Below are 17,601 nucleotides of genomic sequence, written 5' to 3'. Positions count from 1 at the left end.
TCCCCACATACTGTGATTTTGCGTAGCATCCTCACTACAACTTGGACATAGGGGACTGAAGTCCCTTCTAGTTGTTAGTGGAAGCCTGTGAGGGCTCAAGGCTGATGAAGCTTGAAGCCTCCTCAGCGTAGTGGCCTGTGTTTTACTTAGCCATGTCCAACATTCTTGGACCAAAATTTTGAGCATTATAAAACTGTAAGGTATTGTTATGGAAGTTTTGAAGGCAAAAGTAAGTTTTTTCGATGTTTGGCAAAATCTTTCTTTTAAATTGTTTCCATATCTCGCATCGAGTAGTTAAGATTGTCATAGGAAACCAATACAATGCTTTCGATGATAGCAAAAACGCTAATAGCAAAAAATGCAATCCTGCTGACGAGAGATCTGTGTACATATTGATTGTTATAGAGAAATCTTGTAAAATATAAAAAATTGTGTTGGTTAACTGGTTCCCGTTCAAAAATGCTTTTGTTCAGAATTTTTGCATATGTCCTTAATCGGGAGAAGGGAGACTCATCTGTTTTCCTTGTACAGCAGTGTGATTTCATGGTATCAGCTTGCAGTGTCTTCTAATTTCGAGAATCTCTGTGAATTTAAGGCTTGGTTATACTTTGGGCCACCCTGTCCGCTGCTTGATTTCTTTTGTTTCCGGTATGTGCCAAAACCCAACGGACCTTGATCTGTTCTAATACGTTCCTTATGGCTAATATTGTAGCTTGATACGGCTCTTTTAGAGTCGCTCACTATGATCCTAGCAGCTTCTTAGGCCTCTAGGAGCAGATAACCTTTATTTCACTTATGTTTATGATTATAATATTGTCGATAACTACACTTCCTATATATTGGTCATGACTTTGTCTCTCGGCATCCACATAAAGAACTGCAGGGTTTCCCCAAAAACCGTCTCAATTGCGGATGCTCTGGCTTGGCGTCTCGCATCATGTCTCCCCAGGAGCAAGTTTTTCAGAATCAGTTAATGTTCAGATTAGTCCGAACATCTCTCAAGATTCGGAGCCTACTTTCAGGCTTCTGAACCTGGTTAATACTTTGCTTCTCTAGAAAATGGTTGTCCCTGTTTGGTGTCCCTGTTTGGTGTCGAGGCCTGTATGTTTATTCCCTGGCTCGTTTCTGCGCCTGAGGAGGAAGAAAAATTCACAAACTATCTCATCGTCGACAATGCATGTAAATATGAAACTCCCTGCTAAAAAACGTAGTGTGTTCCAGGACAGTTCACAAATATTGAGCGCCGTACACGTGTCTTGGGAGAGCGTGCCACATCAGCCGCTTTTCTTTCTTGACGTTTCCTCCGCGAGTGATAGCGCCCTCAGCTTTAATAACAAGATCAATTAGTTTTGGGGGAAAGGAAATGGCCCAGTATCTGTCTCATATGTCGTTGGACACGTAAACCGCACCGTAAGAGAAGAGATAAAGGAGGGAGTGAAAGAGGAAAGGAAGAAAGAGGTGCCGTAGTGGAGGGCTCCGGAATAATTTCGACCACCTGGGGATCTTTAACGTGCACTGACATCGCACAGCACGCGGGCGCCTTAGCGTTTTGCCTCTATAAAAACGCAGCCGCCGTGGTCGTTTTCTAACCCGGGTACTCTGGATCAGTAGCCAAGCGCCTTAACCACTGAGCCACCGCGGCGGTTGCGCCCTCAGCTTTCTTTTTTGCTTTTTTACGTATGGTGACCCGCACGACTTTCTGCAGGACCAGAGCTGATTATTATCCGTGCAGATGGACGGTGATAGTGAATGAAAGCGCGCCAAACCAACTAACCCCGAAATTCCTGGTGAACATTTTCAGTTCTATCATAGCAGACAAGTACTGGACCCATTGTTTCATTGGCAGCGCGCACTACTGTTGAAACGTAAGTCAGCTTTAATGTCATAATCTGTTAAAATGTTCAGAAGCGTGCTTGTCCGTCGGCGTAAATACCGCAAATCTCACATCGAGAAAATCGTTCTAGTCATGCCGTAATTCTTCAGTAACCGTACTTCTCTTTACGTAGTCAAAAAAAATATTTAAATGCCAGATACTAAAGATCCATATCTTTCACCAGAAGTTCAATGAAGCGGCGAAAGACAGTAAGCGAGATGATCACAGGCTAAGTGCCGTACAGTGACGTTTGGAACTTAACTGGTGAACTCAACACATACGTGCATTCACAAAGCTGGATCGCCGAATTTACGTCGATATATTTCTTTTGCACCCATGCAAGGTGCAGAAGTTTCCGTAGTTGATAAAACAGCAAGCTTGAGCGTCGATTTTGATAAAACGACCGAAGCTGCAACGCGGTGCACAAATGCAGGCAATTTTTCGCCGCGCCGCTTCTCCGCCGCATCCGCCGTAGACGCTGCTTCGCCTTTGTTTAGATACAATTGCGCAAAGCTAACCTGCTCAACCACCGCTACATTCAGGTCACGCAAGCCGTCCGCCAGGTCCCGTGACAAGAGGTAACTCTTCCCCGGAGGAATTGCTGCCTGACATCAATGCCACCCTAATTGATGACGCGACTGTAGCGTTCCCTGACAAGAGGTAGCTCTGCCCCTCAGGAGTCGCTGCGTGACTGATGACGCGACTGTAGCATTCCCTGACAAGAGGTAGCTCTGTCCCGTAGGAATTGCTGTGTGGCGTCAAAGCCACCCTAATTGATGACGCGACTGTAGCGTTTTCTTAAAAGAGGTAGCTCTGCCATGCAGGAATTGCTGCGTAACGTGAAAGCCACCCTAATTTATAATTTGACTGTAGCGTTCCCTGACAAGAGGTAGCTCTGTCTCGCAGGAATTGCTATGTGGCGTAAAAGCCACCCTAATTGATGACGCGACTGTAGCGTTTTCTGACAAGAGGTAGCTCTGCCCCGCAGGAATTGTTGCTTGACGTCAAAGCCACCCCAATTGATGACGCCACTTTGACGTTTTCTGACAAGAGGTAGCTCTGCCCTGCAGGAATTGCTGCGTGAGGTCATAACCACCGTAATTGATGACGTGACTGTAGCGTTCCCTGACAAGAGGTAGCTCTGTCCCGTAGGAATTGCTGTGTGGCGTCAAAGCCACCCTAATTGATGACGCGACTGAAGCGTTACCTCTGGTTACGATGGAAAAATTGAAAATTGGTTTTTGGGGAAAGGGAATGGCGCAATATCTGCCTCGCCTACCGGCGAACACCTGAACCGGGCCGTAAGGGAAGGGATAAATTAAGGAGGGACTAAGATGAGAACTAAGAAAGAGGTACCGTAGTGGAAAATGTAATGAAAAATAAATTATTCTAAAGCGCATTCAGGGCGCATCTCGCCCAGTATGAACTGCTCATAAAGTACTCTATTTTAAAGCGCTCAAAAATAATGCACTGCAAATATTGTTTCTATACCTTGATTTCCGAGAGGGTGCACTCCTTGGAACGACGAACAAATTAAATAAATAAAACGCTAACGTTTTACTACGCGAGTCGTACTTTTTCGACCGCCTGTGAAGCTCTCGAGGTGACGCTCAAGTGATTATAAACTAACAGTGACTCTATATAAGCCAATGAAACAAGCCATGGCGAGGGATGAATTTTTTCTCGCACTCAGTTCATACACCTGACGGCGTCGCCAGAGCTCGGGGAGCTTTCAAGCACCGCCAAACTCGAGCCGCCCTGCATAGCGTGCCTGTCTTCCACTTAGAATTTTAAGTGCTTCTTGCAGCCATCCAGAGGACAATCATCGAGAGATATGTTGCGCTGCTTATCTACCATTTTACTTAGACATTTTGCTGCATCCTTCCGGTGCTATCAGGATTGCCGCGCAAAACATGTATATGCGTTGTAATAATAATAATAATTGGTTTTGGGGGAAGGAAATGACACAGTATCTGTCTCGCATACCGGCGGACACCTGAACCGCGCCGTGAGGGAAGTAATAAAGGAGGGAGTGGAAGAAGAAAGGAAGAAAGAGGTGCCGTAGTCGAAGGCTCCGGAATAATTTCGACCACCTGGGGATCTTCAACGGGCACTGACATCGCACAGCACACGGGCGCCTTAGCGTTTTGCCTCCATAAAAACGCAGCCGCCGCGGTCGGGTTCGAGCCCGGGAACTCCGGATCCGTAGCCGAGCGCCCTAACCACTGAGCCACCGCGGCGGGTAGATACGCTGTAAGTTTTCGCTTCCGTCCTTCAAGACTTGGTTGCGCAATGCCGATATAAGCAACGCTCTTTACACAGAATGTAATGCTTCTCCGCAGCCAATGAATCTCACATATATAGGCTCAGTTAAGGGTTCATGTGCGATTTCATACGCGACGTGTGATTTAGGCTCGAATACTATTTCCGAAGACATAGCGGCTCCTTCACACAACTCCAATCTAGCCGTCAGATGTTTCTATCAGAATTTACGTAATAAATGCTATAACACGACGCACACGAACCAAAAGTGAGCCATTTTTATGTTTTGACATCTTCTTGCTTTCGAAAGCGTGCTCCGTTATTCTTCTTTTATATTTGTGGTACCTAGCTTTCACGTCATAACACACTCTGTGTACGGCAATGGGAGCGTTTCGAGCAGTGGTCTTCACTGGCTTTCGGGAAATCTGCAAATATTTCATATTGATGCGTCTTCTTTCCTTTTTCAGTGTTTCTCTGGATTTCTTTCCTAATGTTTTCTAAAACCAAAGTTTCTATTCTCCGAAGTTGGTCTTTCGCTGTAGGTCAACGGTTGGATGCACCCATGCAATATTTTGAGTGAAGAATTCAATTGCATGCTTAACCAAGTTTTTTTAGCGCTCTATCACTAGTGGGAACCTTCCCCGCAATTAGCCGTTGTCTGTCTGTCTGTATGTTGGTCTGTCCGTCCGTCCGTCCGTCCGTCCGTCTGTCTGTCTGTCTGTCTGTCTGTCTGTCTGTCTGTCTGTCTGTCTGTCTGTCTGTCTGTCTGTCTGTCTGTCTGTCTGTCTGTCTGTCTGTCTGTCTGTCTGTCTGTCTGTCTGTCTGTCTGTCTGTCTGTCTGTCTAACAGGCTTCTCATCTGCCCACCAGGGGGTTGGCAAACTGCCTATCGTGTCAGGCGGCAGCCCATTAAATCGTGACAGGCTGCTCGGGAATAGTTACCTAGGTCATAACCCAACCCAAGCAACCCAAGTGCTACTGATGGCAACACCTGCCATAGCGCCTGGCTTGTGCCACTGCGCCACTGCTCACCTGCCCATCGGGTTGCTTACTTGCCAAAGTGTAGCCAGTTGTAACTAAGCGAGAACGTGGGCAATAATTACCTGGCGCCGCCCCTAAACCACCGCCCTAGAGAATTGACGTAGTGCTAGCGCACATATCCGCAATTGGCCTAATAGCCAAATCGACTGACATTTTTTTGTTACTGACTACGATGCTTAATTACAGCGGACTAACCACTGAACTTCCGCGGCGGGTCAAACTACGAAAAGAAACAAGGCCAGGAAGAAGCCGCCGCGGTCGGGTTCGAACCCGGGAACTCCGGATCAGTAGCCGAGCGCCCTAACCACTGAGCCACCGCGGCGGCTAGCGGTTTTCTGCCCGGTGCCAGATTTCCTTCGGCTTGGTGCTCGAATTTTCTGAGGTGAAATGCTTTGTAAAAGGCTTTTGGACCGCACCGTTTAAGTTTCTCCATTTATTCTTCACTGGTGTTCTGCTTCGCTGAAGCGTCAGGTTCCTTGCGGATACGCAGTGCAACAAGCTGTTTTTTTAGATGGGCCAACTCACGTTGTAAATGGTCCGCCTCGCTTCTCTAACCATCTCCTTCTGAACACATCCAGGGGCTTCGAATCGAACATCGTCGTGCAGAGCCTCGTACACCAAGTGGAAGTTGAGAGCCTGCTATTACGGAAGCAAGGAACAACAGACAAGGTCCGTTCAATTCGCCTGCACTCCCTGCACCAGTTCTGTAAAGTTCCGCCGCGGTGCCGTGGCGGTGCCGCGAGCGTGCAGCGCCAGTTCCAGCAGTTCAAGTGCTGCCTACTTCCAAAACTAATGGTCGAGTGCAGGCCTGGTTGTCTGCTAGCCTTGGCGTCGCCACCAAATTGCAGCCAGCACAGTGGCGCGCAAATCAACGGCCGCCAACATCCCGAACCGCGTGAAGAATTTTCAAACAGCACATTGCAACGAAGTGTTGCTATGAATGAATCAGCCTCGATGCAACCTTGCGGCAGCTAAGCAAAACGCACATGTGTTCTTTTACTGAACACGACTGAGGTGTGCGCGCGCCGACTTGCATGCTAAGCGATTGTTGCAACAACGTGCATCATGCGCTGCATGCACGTGTTTACTTTTTAGTTAACATAACCGGTTTCGAGTAATAATGTAACTTTATTAGTAGAAAGGAAAGACGCCGGCTACGGGTTTGTCGAAAGCACGATGGTCGAGAGATGCAAGGTGCCGGCGAGGGCCGCCGTCCCCACCTTCTCGGGTGGCCACTCACGTTCCATGAGAATCGGCGGGCCCGTGTGAGGCACTGTTATCATCGATGAGTGGAATAATTTGAGTATATCAGCCGTTTATCGCAAAGCGCAAGTCTTCGGCGCGCAAACCGTCGTCTGCTTCCATGGCGGCTACAGCTGCACCATTTCGGCACCGACTATTGAAGAGGTGCACAGTTTTCCTGCACTATCCTTAACTAGACCTGCACAACGTCTGCACTTTTTTGAAACGAATGGCGTCGTGCAGACGGCGCCACCTTGCACCGCTGAAACGAATGGCGAAGTGCAGCACCCCGAGAACCAGTTCACGAAGTGCAGGTGAATCGAACGGACCTACAGTCACAAGGCAATGGATAGTGGAAGCGTAAATGAAATGAGCGCGGTCACCCCCTAGAAGCTATGTGAACGGATTTTGGTGCCTGCAGCCGTGTGGGAGTCATTAGTGAGAGCCCCATTGTGGCCGTCGTTTAGGGGGTTCCGAGGAGGCGAAGCTGCACCCGTGCGACCCTCAGGCAGAGCCGACGGACGGCAGAGGACCGCTGACCACTGAGCGTGAAAAAGTGACCAGCAGAACGAAAAACGTGCGAAGACGATGAAATTCAAATTTGGACTGCAAGAAACGGAATAAGTAAATTCTTACTCGAGGATATGCGTAAAGCGGTGTCCTTTAACATCCCAGATATATTACAACTTTATTGAGTAGTATTGGAAGGTGCAGTTAAAAAACCCGCTTGGGAATATTTTATCTCATATATACTCTGACATTAGCGACCGGTGGGAGGGAGGGAGATTAGTATGGCTCTATGTAACATTTCGAAGTTATTCATTTATTTTGGGAGCACCTGTGGCACTATAATTTTGTATCTTTTTAGGCGGGCATTATACATGCGAAAAAACTTCAACACATCACCTGGAAAGCGGTAAACAAATATCAGTGCCGACAGTGCGACGAAACTGGCAGCGTTAATATAGCAGAAAGATACTTGTTGCATTCGCAATAATTCAAACTTTTTACCTACCAGTCGTGCTGTCGAGCCCACTAGAAGTTTTTCAGGATATTTTGTAAAGCTCACTCATGCTAAGAAGATATTCAAAATAAAGCCTGATGAAGTTTTGTTTCAGCTAAGACCCAGCAATGAATATAAAGCTCGAGAGTTTACCTCGTACGCGAGTGTTATGTTCAATATAACGAGCGTATACGTACTAATGATGCCTGTACTGTGTTTCATCCATGAGGTGCAACGCTGTCAAAGCTAGCGCTCTTGTTTGCGTTCCCTGCATCCGAGACTAAAAAAGAGTGCGTTCATTGCAGTGAGCGAAACATAGCAAAATGTTCTGCCTGCAGGCTTACTACATGACACATTTGTCATGAGCTTGATTGAATGCACTCTTATTGCTGACGACACGCTGTCGCTTTCTCGTGGCTTAGTTCACTCCGCCACAGAACAAGCGCGGAGTGACACGGCTCCCTTTATTTTTGCGTGCGGACTGCCTCCGTACCTTTCACAGCATTGGACCTGATGTATGGAACGGAGTATAGCTTGTGAAAAAAGTAATATGGGAGAAAAAATAAGAACAAATTGAACCCGCGTCACCAGGAGCGCCAGTTCCTCGCAGGGAGCTTAAAACTGCATCTACGAATCTAAAGAGTGTTAACTTTTGAGCTGGCTTCCGCCGGTGTGATTCTGCTTGTGTTACTTTAAAATGCAATGCGATGTTTACCATTTCAAAGAGTGGAGCTGCGATGCCCCCAAACAGGCCGTATTAGAACTAAAAGCAATGGACCCTCAGCGTTCTTTTCCTGGTATTGGGGATTTGGAGACCATCAGGAGAGTGTGAGGTAATCATTATATAATAGGATCGGACACTCAAAATACGCTTTAAGGGTATGACGCGATAGCGTTAGAGGCTTAATGTCGATATATGCGGTATTGGTCATTCTCTACTTTACATTCATACATCCCAGGCAGGCCTCATACCACTCCTGGCGCAGCGGTTAAGCGATGAGTAACTGCAATGCCATGCCAGGTGCTGCCACCTGTGGTGCTTGTGCGACCACTTTGCTCATCCCGAGCATCCTCTTAATTTAACTTTAATTTAAATTCAACCAGTCATTGATTTAACTGCCCCCTGCTACGCTGGTGAGTTTGCTCACAATACGGTGGGCACGTTGCGGCGAGGACAAGAGGTCACGTGACCTAGGTGGCCCACCAAGGTTGCTTCTCTGGGAATTTTTTGCACGCAACGCCGACAACGACGGCACAACGACGCCGGATTTTCTGCAGAACAAAAGCCTTCAGCTATCGCGTCAAAACATTTCTGGCGGATTAGCATTGTTAATCACGAAACATTGAAAATTGAAAATTGGCCTTGAGAAAAAGAAATAACGCAGTAACTGTCTCATATATCTCGGTGGGCACCCGTACCGTGCCATAAGGAAAGGCTAAAGGAGGAAGTGAAAGAAGAAAGGAAGAAAGAGGTGCAATGCGCCGACATCGCACAGCACACGGGGTGCGAAAGCAGTTTTTTGCAGGTTGATACCACCTCCACGTATATGAAAGCGCAGTTGAGGTGTCCGCTGACCCAGGGAGCCGGTTATGCACCTTTCCTTTCATCAAAACCAACGGAGCCTACAACGTTCTCTACGCCAACGACAATGAGCCCAGCGAACACCCGCTGCCTATTGCTCCCGTGCGCGTTTCTGCCAACGCATTGACAAAGCGTACGCAAGCAGTGCACATCTCTGTTTCACTGCCGCTTTGTAGCTCAAAGCGCGTTTCAGGTGTCCACTGACACAGGGAGCAGTTATGCGCGTTTGCTTTCCTTACGTGATTTTTGCGCACAGGTGGAAGTTGATAAAGAGGACGAGGTGCAATGCACAGCGGGAGAGTGGCAGTTTAACACTAGGCGTGATCGGCTGCGGTGAGAGTGTAGTGCTGCCGTGCAGTGGCCAGCGAAGTTGAGCTGTTCGCGCGGCCGCGGGTTCGAAACCCAGTCGTGGCAATATTTATTTCATTTCTGCAGAGTATCTGAAATGCTTCAGACAAACATCGGCTTTTTCAAGATTGCTAGTGAACTAGTGCTTTCGCACTCTTAGGCTATGCTCGGCGGATTGTTTGAATGCGTTAGCAGCCAAACAATCATTATATCCGAAGCTGACACACTAAATGTTCTTATATCCGAGGTGTTACACTTAAGTTCATTATATCCGAGGTCAAAATACTAACTCCCCCCCAGGTGGTCGAAATTATTCCGGAGCCCTCCGCTACGGCACCTATTCTTCCTTTCTTCTTTCACTCCCGCCTTTATCCCTTTCCTTACGGCGCGGTTCAGGTGTCTAAAGATATATGAGACAGATACTGCGCCATTTCCTTTCCCCAAAAACCAATTATTATTATTATTATCCGAGGACAGATAACAAAGTTCATTTCCGAAGGAGCATAATTAGGTTCGTTATATCGAAGGCAACCCAAGAAATTTCGGTATATCCTAGGTGAGCACACTGGGATATAACGAACTAGAGTTCGTTATATCCCAGGCGGCATACTAAGGTTTGTTATATCCGAGGTGGTACATTAAGTTCGTATACGTAGTCTACTAAGATATTTCGTATAGATAGAAGCGGTCGTCATTGCCGCTTGCCCTGACCACTCTATAATGCTCACGCATTAATAATGCGCGATATATTCAGGAAATTTTCGCCCCCCTTTTCAACCTCTTCTGGCCGGCACCTACACGTTCACAAAGAGAAAGACAAGGCAACAAATGATTTCTCCACTCACGCCTCAGCGGCCACAGCTCGAAGTTCTGCAAAGCGCGCATGGTCTGAAGAAGTGCGACGCTGCACTCGAGGCGTATCTCCGCACCAAGCAGCTTCTTCCGTATCGACTTCGGTATGCTGGCCATGCCGCAGGCCGCGACCTCCCGCAGAGCTTGCGCGTATCCCGCGCTGTCCCATTCCTCCGCCGAGGCTGCTGCCCTCACAGCCCGCGCTAATTCCGAAGATCCCTCGTTTTCGAAGCCGGTCGTTGTAACGTTCTCCGCTGTACACTGCTGCCCGAAGATGACCAGGAACATGAGGTGCACTGCCACTATCACGAACTCCGTTTTTGAGTGGAAGCTGAGGCAACATCTTCGCGACGCGAGCAGTGAACGCATTACGGAAAGCGGCTTTCAACGAGAAAGGTAAGACAAGCTGGCAGAATTGAAAACAACAAACACAATAATCTCTTGTCAGCTACGCACGATTATCTGGTAAGTTAATGAGGGAGCAAGGAATTCCTCTCTGGTATGCAAGGGTGTCCGGTCGCTGCGCTTTCAAACGCACACTCGCGTCGACTCCACACGAACCACTGAATCAACGAGGAAGCAGATCGCTGCCGGAATTCGGTACTCGGCGAGTCGCAGACGCACTGCCCGAAGGCACCTCGAGTGTCGTGTCTCCGACGAGGAGCCGAGTGACATCCGCTCTTCGAGGCGCCTGTCTGTCATTCCCTTACCTCGGACCTCCGCTTTCTTTCCTGGTCACGCACTGTCTTCGGAGGACAAGTGAGCACCCTCTTTTTCCATAATCAGTGCTCTGAGCCTCCACATCCGCCTATGGAAAAAAACAGTTTATAAGCTGAATACCTGCAAGTATGCGTGCTTTGTTATCATTATAAACACTACTCAGTGCGCAAGTAATACACAGTAAAGGTCTGGTAAGTAGTACGGACGCGTTTAACTTCTCTCTGGGAAGAGGTTTTCAATCAATCCTTTTCGTGTCGAATACCCTACAGGTCTGTCTCACGCTATAACGCATTTGCTGTTTTTCTTACTTAGTGTATGGCTCGTGCCATCCTTGAACCTGGTTCCCCTTCTCTATAAATATAGGGCCAGCAGAGATGCAGTCATAAAGCCCGAGGCAATCATCGGCCCACTGGTAATCATAGACTCCTTTGGATAACTACAACTGCCAGAGGAATAATGGAACCAGAACTGCCCCCCGTTTCTTTTGTCAGTGGGGCTGTTGTCACCCGCCGGCCCCCTTCCCTTCCGCAGGTCATGGCACCCGATAAAGGCTTTTCATGACGCAGGAAGATTTTCCATATTGACGCAATAGCCACGTGCCTGCGACCACTCCCCAGCTTTCCGGAGCTGGACATCAGTGAGTGCAAATCCCCTCATGTCCTCCGTGCTACTTTAGGTCGACGCCGTTTCCGTACCTGACATTCCAGGAAGATCCGCACCCCAACACCGTCACGAAAAGGAGAGCACTTAGTAATCTACGTCAACTCGGGATCTATATGCTGATCCGGTATCAACCTTAAGGAAAAACAACTTATTGCGATGAAATCAACAAGTATAGTTCTATGCTACCGCCGTTTCTGTTTCGCTGTGATCACCGCAGTGTTCTTTTTTCCCATTATATATCGATTAAAGGTGATTGCTATTACTATCGTTTATTCATGTGATCGCAGCGACATGGCTCCAGCTCATTCTTTTTAATGGTACCCGTTGCGGTGGCGCGTATTTGAAAAACACCCTTCGGATTCCTCTGTTGGATCTTACATGATATCGGCTGCAGCTTCCCAAACAGTTTTCCGGCCGAGAGCTGGAACAAGCTTCGTTCGCACTGACAAATAACGACACTCCTCTGCTTGCCTTCCTAAGGCAATGTGCATGAGGAGTGTCTGCGTTCCCAAGCTGCCAAATCCAAATAAAACAATAATTTGTTGTTCGAGATTTTCGCGGTTGTATAAATAAAAAAATGTAATTGTTGCAAAAACATGTCAAAGATTATTTGTCATGCGGGCTTCTACTGCTTTTCGCTGAGTGCTCTTCTTTTGCGAAAGAGTCCAGAAACAGCTCTCGCACTGCTACCAGAACGTTCAGTCGCGCGTTTGATTTACAGCGCAAAATTCACTCACGCTGCAGACTGCGATAAAGGAGAAGTCAACGACATAGGATATAGATGTGGAGCCAAAGTAACGATTTCCGTGAAACAACATCATTGCCCTTCAGTGAAACGGTTGTTCGGTATGGGAAAGGCTGAGTGGAAAGAACACGAATACAAGCATGCATGGATATACGCATGAGAAGCATGTTGTGTTCAATGCTCTGATGTCGAAATGAGGTGGCAGACGCTGCGTTATTTTTGTAGCGGCCGTGGTCTTCGTCATTTACCGAAAAGTTTCATTCCAAGTAAGGCATGCTATTAATCCAATATTGTTTGAGTGCATTGTCGGGTTATTTGCTGACATTTTTTTTCACAATAAAGGTGTTTATTCGTCTGTAAACATTAGCGCAGTAGAAATGAAAACATCCCAATATCTGCAAAACATCCGGAATATTGTATTGTGCAGCAAACATCTGCAACTGATGCCAAACTGAGATGGCAGACGCTGCGCTGTTTTTTGTAGCTGCAATGGTCTTTTTCAATTACCAAATAATTTCATTCCAAGTTAGACATCTCTATAAATCTAAAATTGTTTGCTTACATTTTTGGGCAATTTTCTGACTTTTTTTACAATGAAGGCCTTCATTCTTCTGTAAACAAATTCCTTGCTGAAAGCAAAAGATCAGCACTGTTGTTTTTCCTTCAAAACTTTGGTTCAGACGTAACTAAAGAGCTTGAACTGTCATTCTCGTTACAGACATTTCTATATCATTCACTATAAAAATGGTGACCAACACCCGGTATCCAGAACTATAATATCTGTTCAGCCTACCAGGCTATCACTGCTTTTCCCGTTATCGTAAGGATAAAAGTGGTGGTGAAATCAGTTGTACGATAGCAAATTTTATGGTCCTCCATTTGTTGATTTTTACAAAACTTGAGGTAGTTTTGAGTAAGAAGTGTCATCTCTCAAAAACTAAAATGGTTTTATGGTTTTGTACTGGCTTCTTTCCTTACACTTTAATAAGGTTTTGTCTTTCAATGAGGGTAACTGCGGCGATATTTTAGCCTTATCAAGTTAAATGTTTATTTATGTTCCAGATGGCTTTCTCACCAGGGTACGCGACTTTATTCCTTAAAATACTCAATCATTTATTTTAAAGAAGCACAGATGTATGAACCGAAACCGTAACTTCTGTGCGCAGTCATTGGCTGCTCCGCGTGACGTAAGTGGTGACGTCCCTGCGCTAAAAGCTAATTAATAGGCGACGCTGCATCACGTGCAGAGACCGAGCTCAATCCGCGGTTCTTTCTGCATGTTCTGCGAAAGAGCGACGGAAGCGTATTCAGTATAATTGACTCACTGCTTCAGTATTATTGACTCGCATCTTGCCGATGACCTGCCACCAGAAGAAAAGCGTCATCAGCGTGATTTTCACGAAGCACGACACATACCGCATCGATGTTACTGCCCAAGCAGCACAGGTAATCAGTCCAATACTGCCAATGAATGGTCTCACTCCGGTCTCCTGTAGGAACGGCATTTGCCAATATATTTCCAATGCTGGGCCGATAATATGTGCTGCTTGGGTACGAATTTTAGGCATTCACGATTTACAAACGGAAAATGAAGCGAGTGTTGTGGAGCGCAAGGCAACGTGACGAAGATTGACCGCGCGCAGCTAACACATCAGTGCTACGAGCTCTTGAAAGCCATCACAGCATTTTAGTTTTTTTGCGTTGTTCTTACATGTCGAGACATTGGCGCAAGAGACATAGTTCACAACATCGCAGCGAATATGCTATCGACGGAACGTTTTTCGTAGTGGATAGTTAATTAATAATGATCAAAATTAATAAAAAAGCTGCAATATTATTTTATTTGCATGTTGCCTGAGGCGTCCCGGCCATGCACGGGGTACGCAGATACGCAACGGCCTCAGCGCGAGTCAATTTTTTGTACCATAGCCGCAACTATTTTTGCTGTTGTTCGCTACTTGCAGTTTTTTACCTCCTGAGGAACAACTACATAAAACCTATCGCCGCGCTTCTTCACAACCCTCCCTCTTCATCTTCATAGCGGCCCCTCGAGAAATGGAAAGCCTGACCAGTGTCTTCTATTACAGCTATTTAATCAATCAATCAATCAAACAATCAATCAATATATTTTTCGCATGGAAAAATACAGCCAAAAAAAGGTGACTGAAGAAAAAGCCGCATTGTTGCGGCTTGACTAAGCTCCAGTCACCCATCACCCATTAGCAGCGACGAACAATGCTCTTATGTGAAAAAATACACAGCAGAAAGAGAGAGAGAAATAAAGAGAAGCATACATCAGAAAATACTGGAACTGAAAAACAAAACAAAAACAGCAAAAAGCAAACAACAAACAAGGCATATTACATTAGTGCAATATGTAGTGGTAGCAGTATACAAAATTTTAATGAACAGCTCGGTAATACGTTTAAGGGATAGTTTTTCAATGTCTATTTGTGAAGCATTCGAATAGTGATTTAATATTGTTGGTAACGTATGTTGAGTTTCGCGAAGCCGAACTACTCCCTCAGAAATGAGTTTTCTTCTTGACACTCTAGTGTGACATCTTCCGAGCAAACGGACTCTCGGAGGCAGCATACACGCATTCGCAAAGCGCCCCGGAAATACTTAGTAAGACGCTCCCATGGTCTTCTCCGAGTGAATCGTGCGGCCCGCAACACCCGTAACCGCAATCGCATGAAGCGACCCAGAAAGGGGGTCTCAATAAAGGTGCGATATGTCTGGGATGTTAGAAGACGACTGTTCGTAATTATCCCCCAGCAAGAATTATTTAAACCGTTTTGTGGAAGCTGAGTTATATGCAGACAAAATTTGAACTTCCGCGTCTTCGCGCCTTTCTCTCTCCTCTCGCACGCCAAAATGGCGGCGCTCCTCCGGCAGCCCCACTCAACCGGCCCCTCTCCCCCCTCCGCCGGCTGCGGCGCTCGCGGAGTGGCCACGGCCGCGGTAGCGCGTGACGTCTGAAAGAGTTTGGCGCTGTGAACCAATGATTACGCCCGGTTGCTGGCGTCATTAGCAAGACGTGACGTTGTCTGCCAGGTTTTCGCGCGAAAGCCTGCCACCGCGCGTCGCCGCGAGGTGCGAAAAAGGGAATTTTTAAAAATGTATTGTAAATTTCCCGCGCGGTTCTGAGGTCTCGTACGCGGCATGGACGCTCGGTGGGCTGTACTCTACATAGTGCAAGCATTTTAAAGCCAGGCTCAAACACCCTTTTCTGTGACCCTTTAAGGGTGCAAGAACTGCGAGCGGAGACTAAAGACGAACCCACGAAGCCTATTCTGTGCGCGGCTAGAAGGGCCGCCGTCCATCTGCTCTGTAGCAGGCGTGACGTAACAAGCGTAACGTCATCACGCACACGTCTGGACGCAAAAATCTCCCCTTTGACAGCGCGAATCAGGAGGATGGGAGGCCATGCTTAAATTATTTTGCGGAAAAACTAAATTCTTCTCAGGCGCATTGTTTGGCACGTACAATGTATACTTCGAGAGGAGCTTGCAATATAAATTTAATTGAGATCTGTCAGCACGGGAAATTCGCTGCAGTTGGCCTTTAATAAACTTCTTAAGCCCAGCTCAGCTGACAGTCGGGAGAGCTGTTTGGACGGAGATCTTAATAACAACGTTCTCCCGCTTATACATTTCAAGAAAGAACTTCAGCTTTTAATCTAGTCGCAGTGTTTGAGAAGTGTTAAATCTAAACACTCGGACAGCCTTAAAGAGCACTTTTCTAGAAGTTGCGTTGATTAAGAAAATAAATGCTGAGAGAGCAATCGCAAACACAGTCTATACCGCTAACAGTGACCATTTAGGAAAAGTTGTGTTACCGCAAAACACTCAACAATTCTTAACAAAAATAACGAAAGCGAAAAAATTTATTCAGGGCACGACTCCGATCATCGCCTTGAATGCTTCCGTCATGCGTGTAATCAAAAAAACATGAATGTCTTTTATGAATCGAACACTAGCCATGTTACATACTATTATTTCGTGAGCGTTTTCAAATTTGTTCGCAATGCACACTTTCCACTCTGCCGTCTGAAAATACCACCCAATTCTCATGTCTTGGTTTACATTTGAACGGTTACGCGCGATATGGTAAACGAATGCTTTATATGCTGCATTCGTAAGAACTAAAGGACCCAATGTTTTTTCTGTCCTTAAGAAATATAGAAATAGTAATAAATCTACCACAACTGTAACAAGAATTCATACTTGCCTAATATTTTCTGGAACGGCACTACAATGCGACAAGTCCATTGTCTGGAGAAAACTGAAATCATTGCCCTCTGTTGAAGTTCCAGAAATATCTTCTAAAACTTTCCGACATGAGGCATTGCAGATGCTTACTAGTGCCCTAGCGAACACCTCTAATTTCCCTTTCATTTAAGAGAAAATATTATACAGATCTCACTATTAGTGATGTGGGCAATTGTTAAAGATATCTTTACGAATAGCGCAAGAGTCAGTTCCGTCAGTTACTTTTTGTTACTTCCCCGAATAGGTAAGAGTTTTTTTTTTTTATTCCATGAACGCTGTAAAAAAAAAACATAAAGCTAGGGATGCAAATGACATGCAGGTGATCCCGGTAAAGCAGTTCTTGATCTAATCTGTCCAGCCATAGTTCACGTATTTAACCATATTCTGCCTACAGGCACATTCCCTAAAGAAATGCAGGTTGAGACTGGGGAGCGCTACAATAAAGACAAGGGGACAACACCACATAACAACACAACAAGAGACACGAGCGCTCGTGTCTCGTGGTATTCTTATGTGGTGTTGTCTCCTTGTCTTGATTGTAGCGCTCCCCAGTCTATGTACGACCAACTAGCCCCCTACAAATGCAGGTTATTCGTCTGATAGCTATATTTAAACACGGGCACTAAAGTACAGTCTTTGTCAAAGGTTTAGATCTCAGGGGGTTTACTTCAAAGCCCGGTAGTCAGACTTCTATAGCATTCTGTGAAGTCCTACACATTAGAGGAGGCCGGACCAGAAATGTTCTTACCTTGAAGAAGTGTGGAACGCTGGGGATGCATTATGAACCACACGGTGTTGCCCAGTAGCAAACCCCCTGGGCTCCAAACTTTTTACAAAGGGCGTACGTACGGGAGGTATCGTCATATTTTCATTTTCCTGATTTCTTCGAAAGGGATCGAAAAATAATACCCATTCGAGTTACCTGATTATTTATGCCACCACCTTATTTCTCGAATTTTAACATGGTGTCAGAAGGCACCGATGAACAGAGTACGCT

At 46.3% G+C, this 17,601-nt stretch overlaps 1 protein-coding gene across 2 annotated transcripts in view; it reads right to left on the bottom strand.

The window, feature by feature from the left end:
* Positions 1–17,601, bottom strand: part of LOC144107806 (nose resistant to fluoxetine protein 6-like) — a 69,611-nt gene that overhangs the window by 39,934 nt on the left and 12,076 nt on the right. The window contains exon 1 of one of the 2 annotated variants that reach the window (XM_077640999.1): positions 10,196–10,802. The exons of the other annotated variant lie outside the window; for it this stretch is intronic. Coding sequence (XP_077497125.1) covers positions 10,196–10,571 — 376 coding nt within the window. The 5' untranslated portion in view covers positions 10,572–10,802. Of the gene's footprint in view, positions 1–10,195; positions 10,803–17,601 lie in introns of those variants that run through there. 2 annotated transcript variants of the gene reach the window in all.

Source organism: Amblyomma americanum, chromosome 10, assembly GCF_052857255.1.
Source record: "Amblyomma americanum isolate KBUSLIRL-KWMA chromosome 10, ASM5285725v1, whole genome shotgun sequence".
Lineage (NCBI taxonomy): Eukaryota > Metazoa > Arthropoda > Arachnida > Ixodida > Ixodidae > Amblyomma > Amblyomma americanum.
This window is presented reverse-complemented; position numbering and strand designations above follow the sequence as displayed.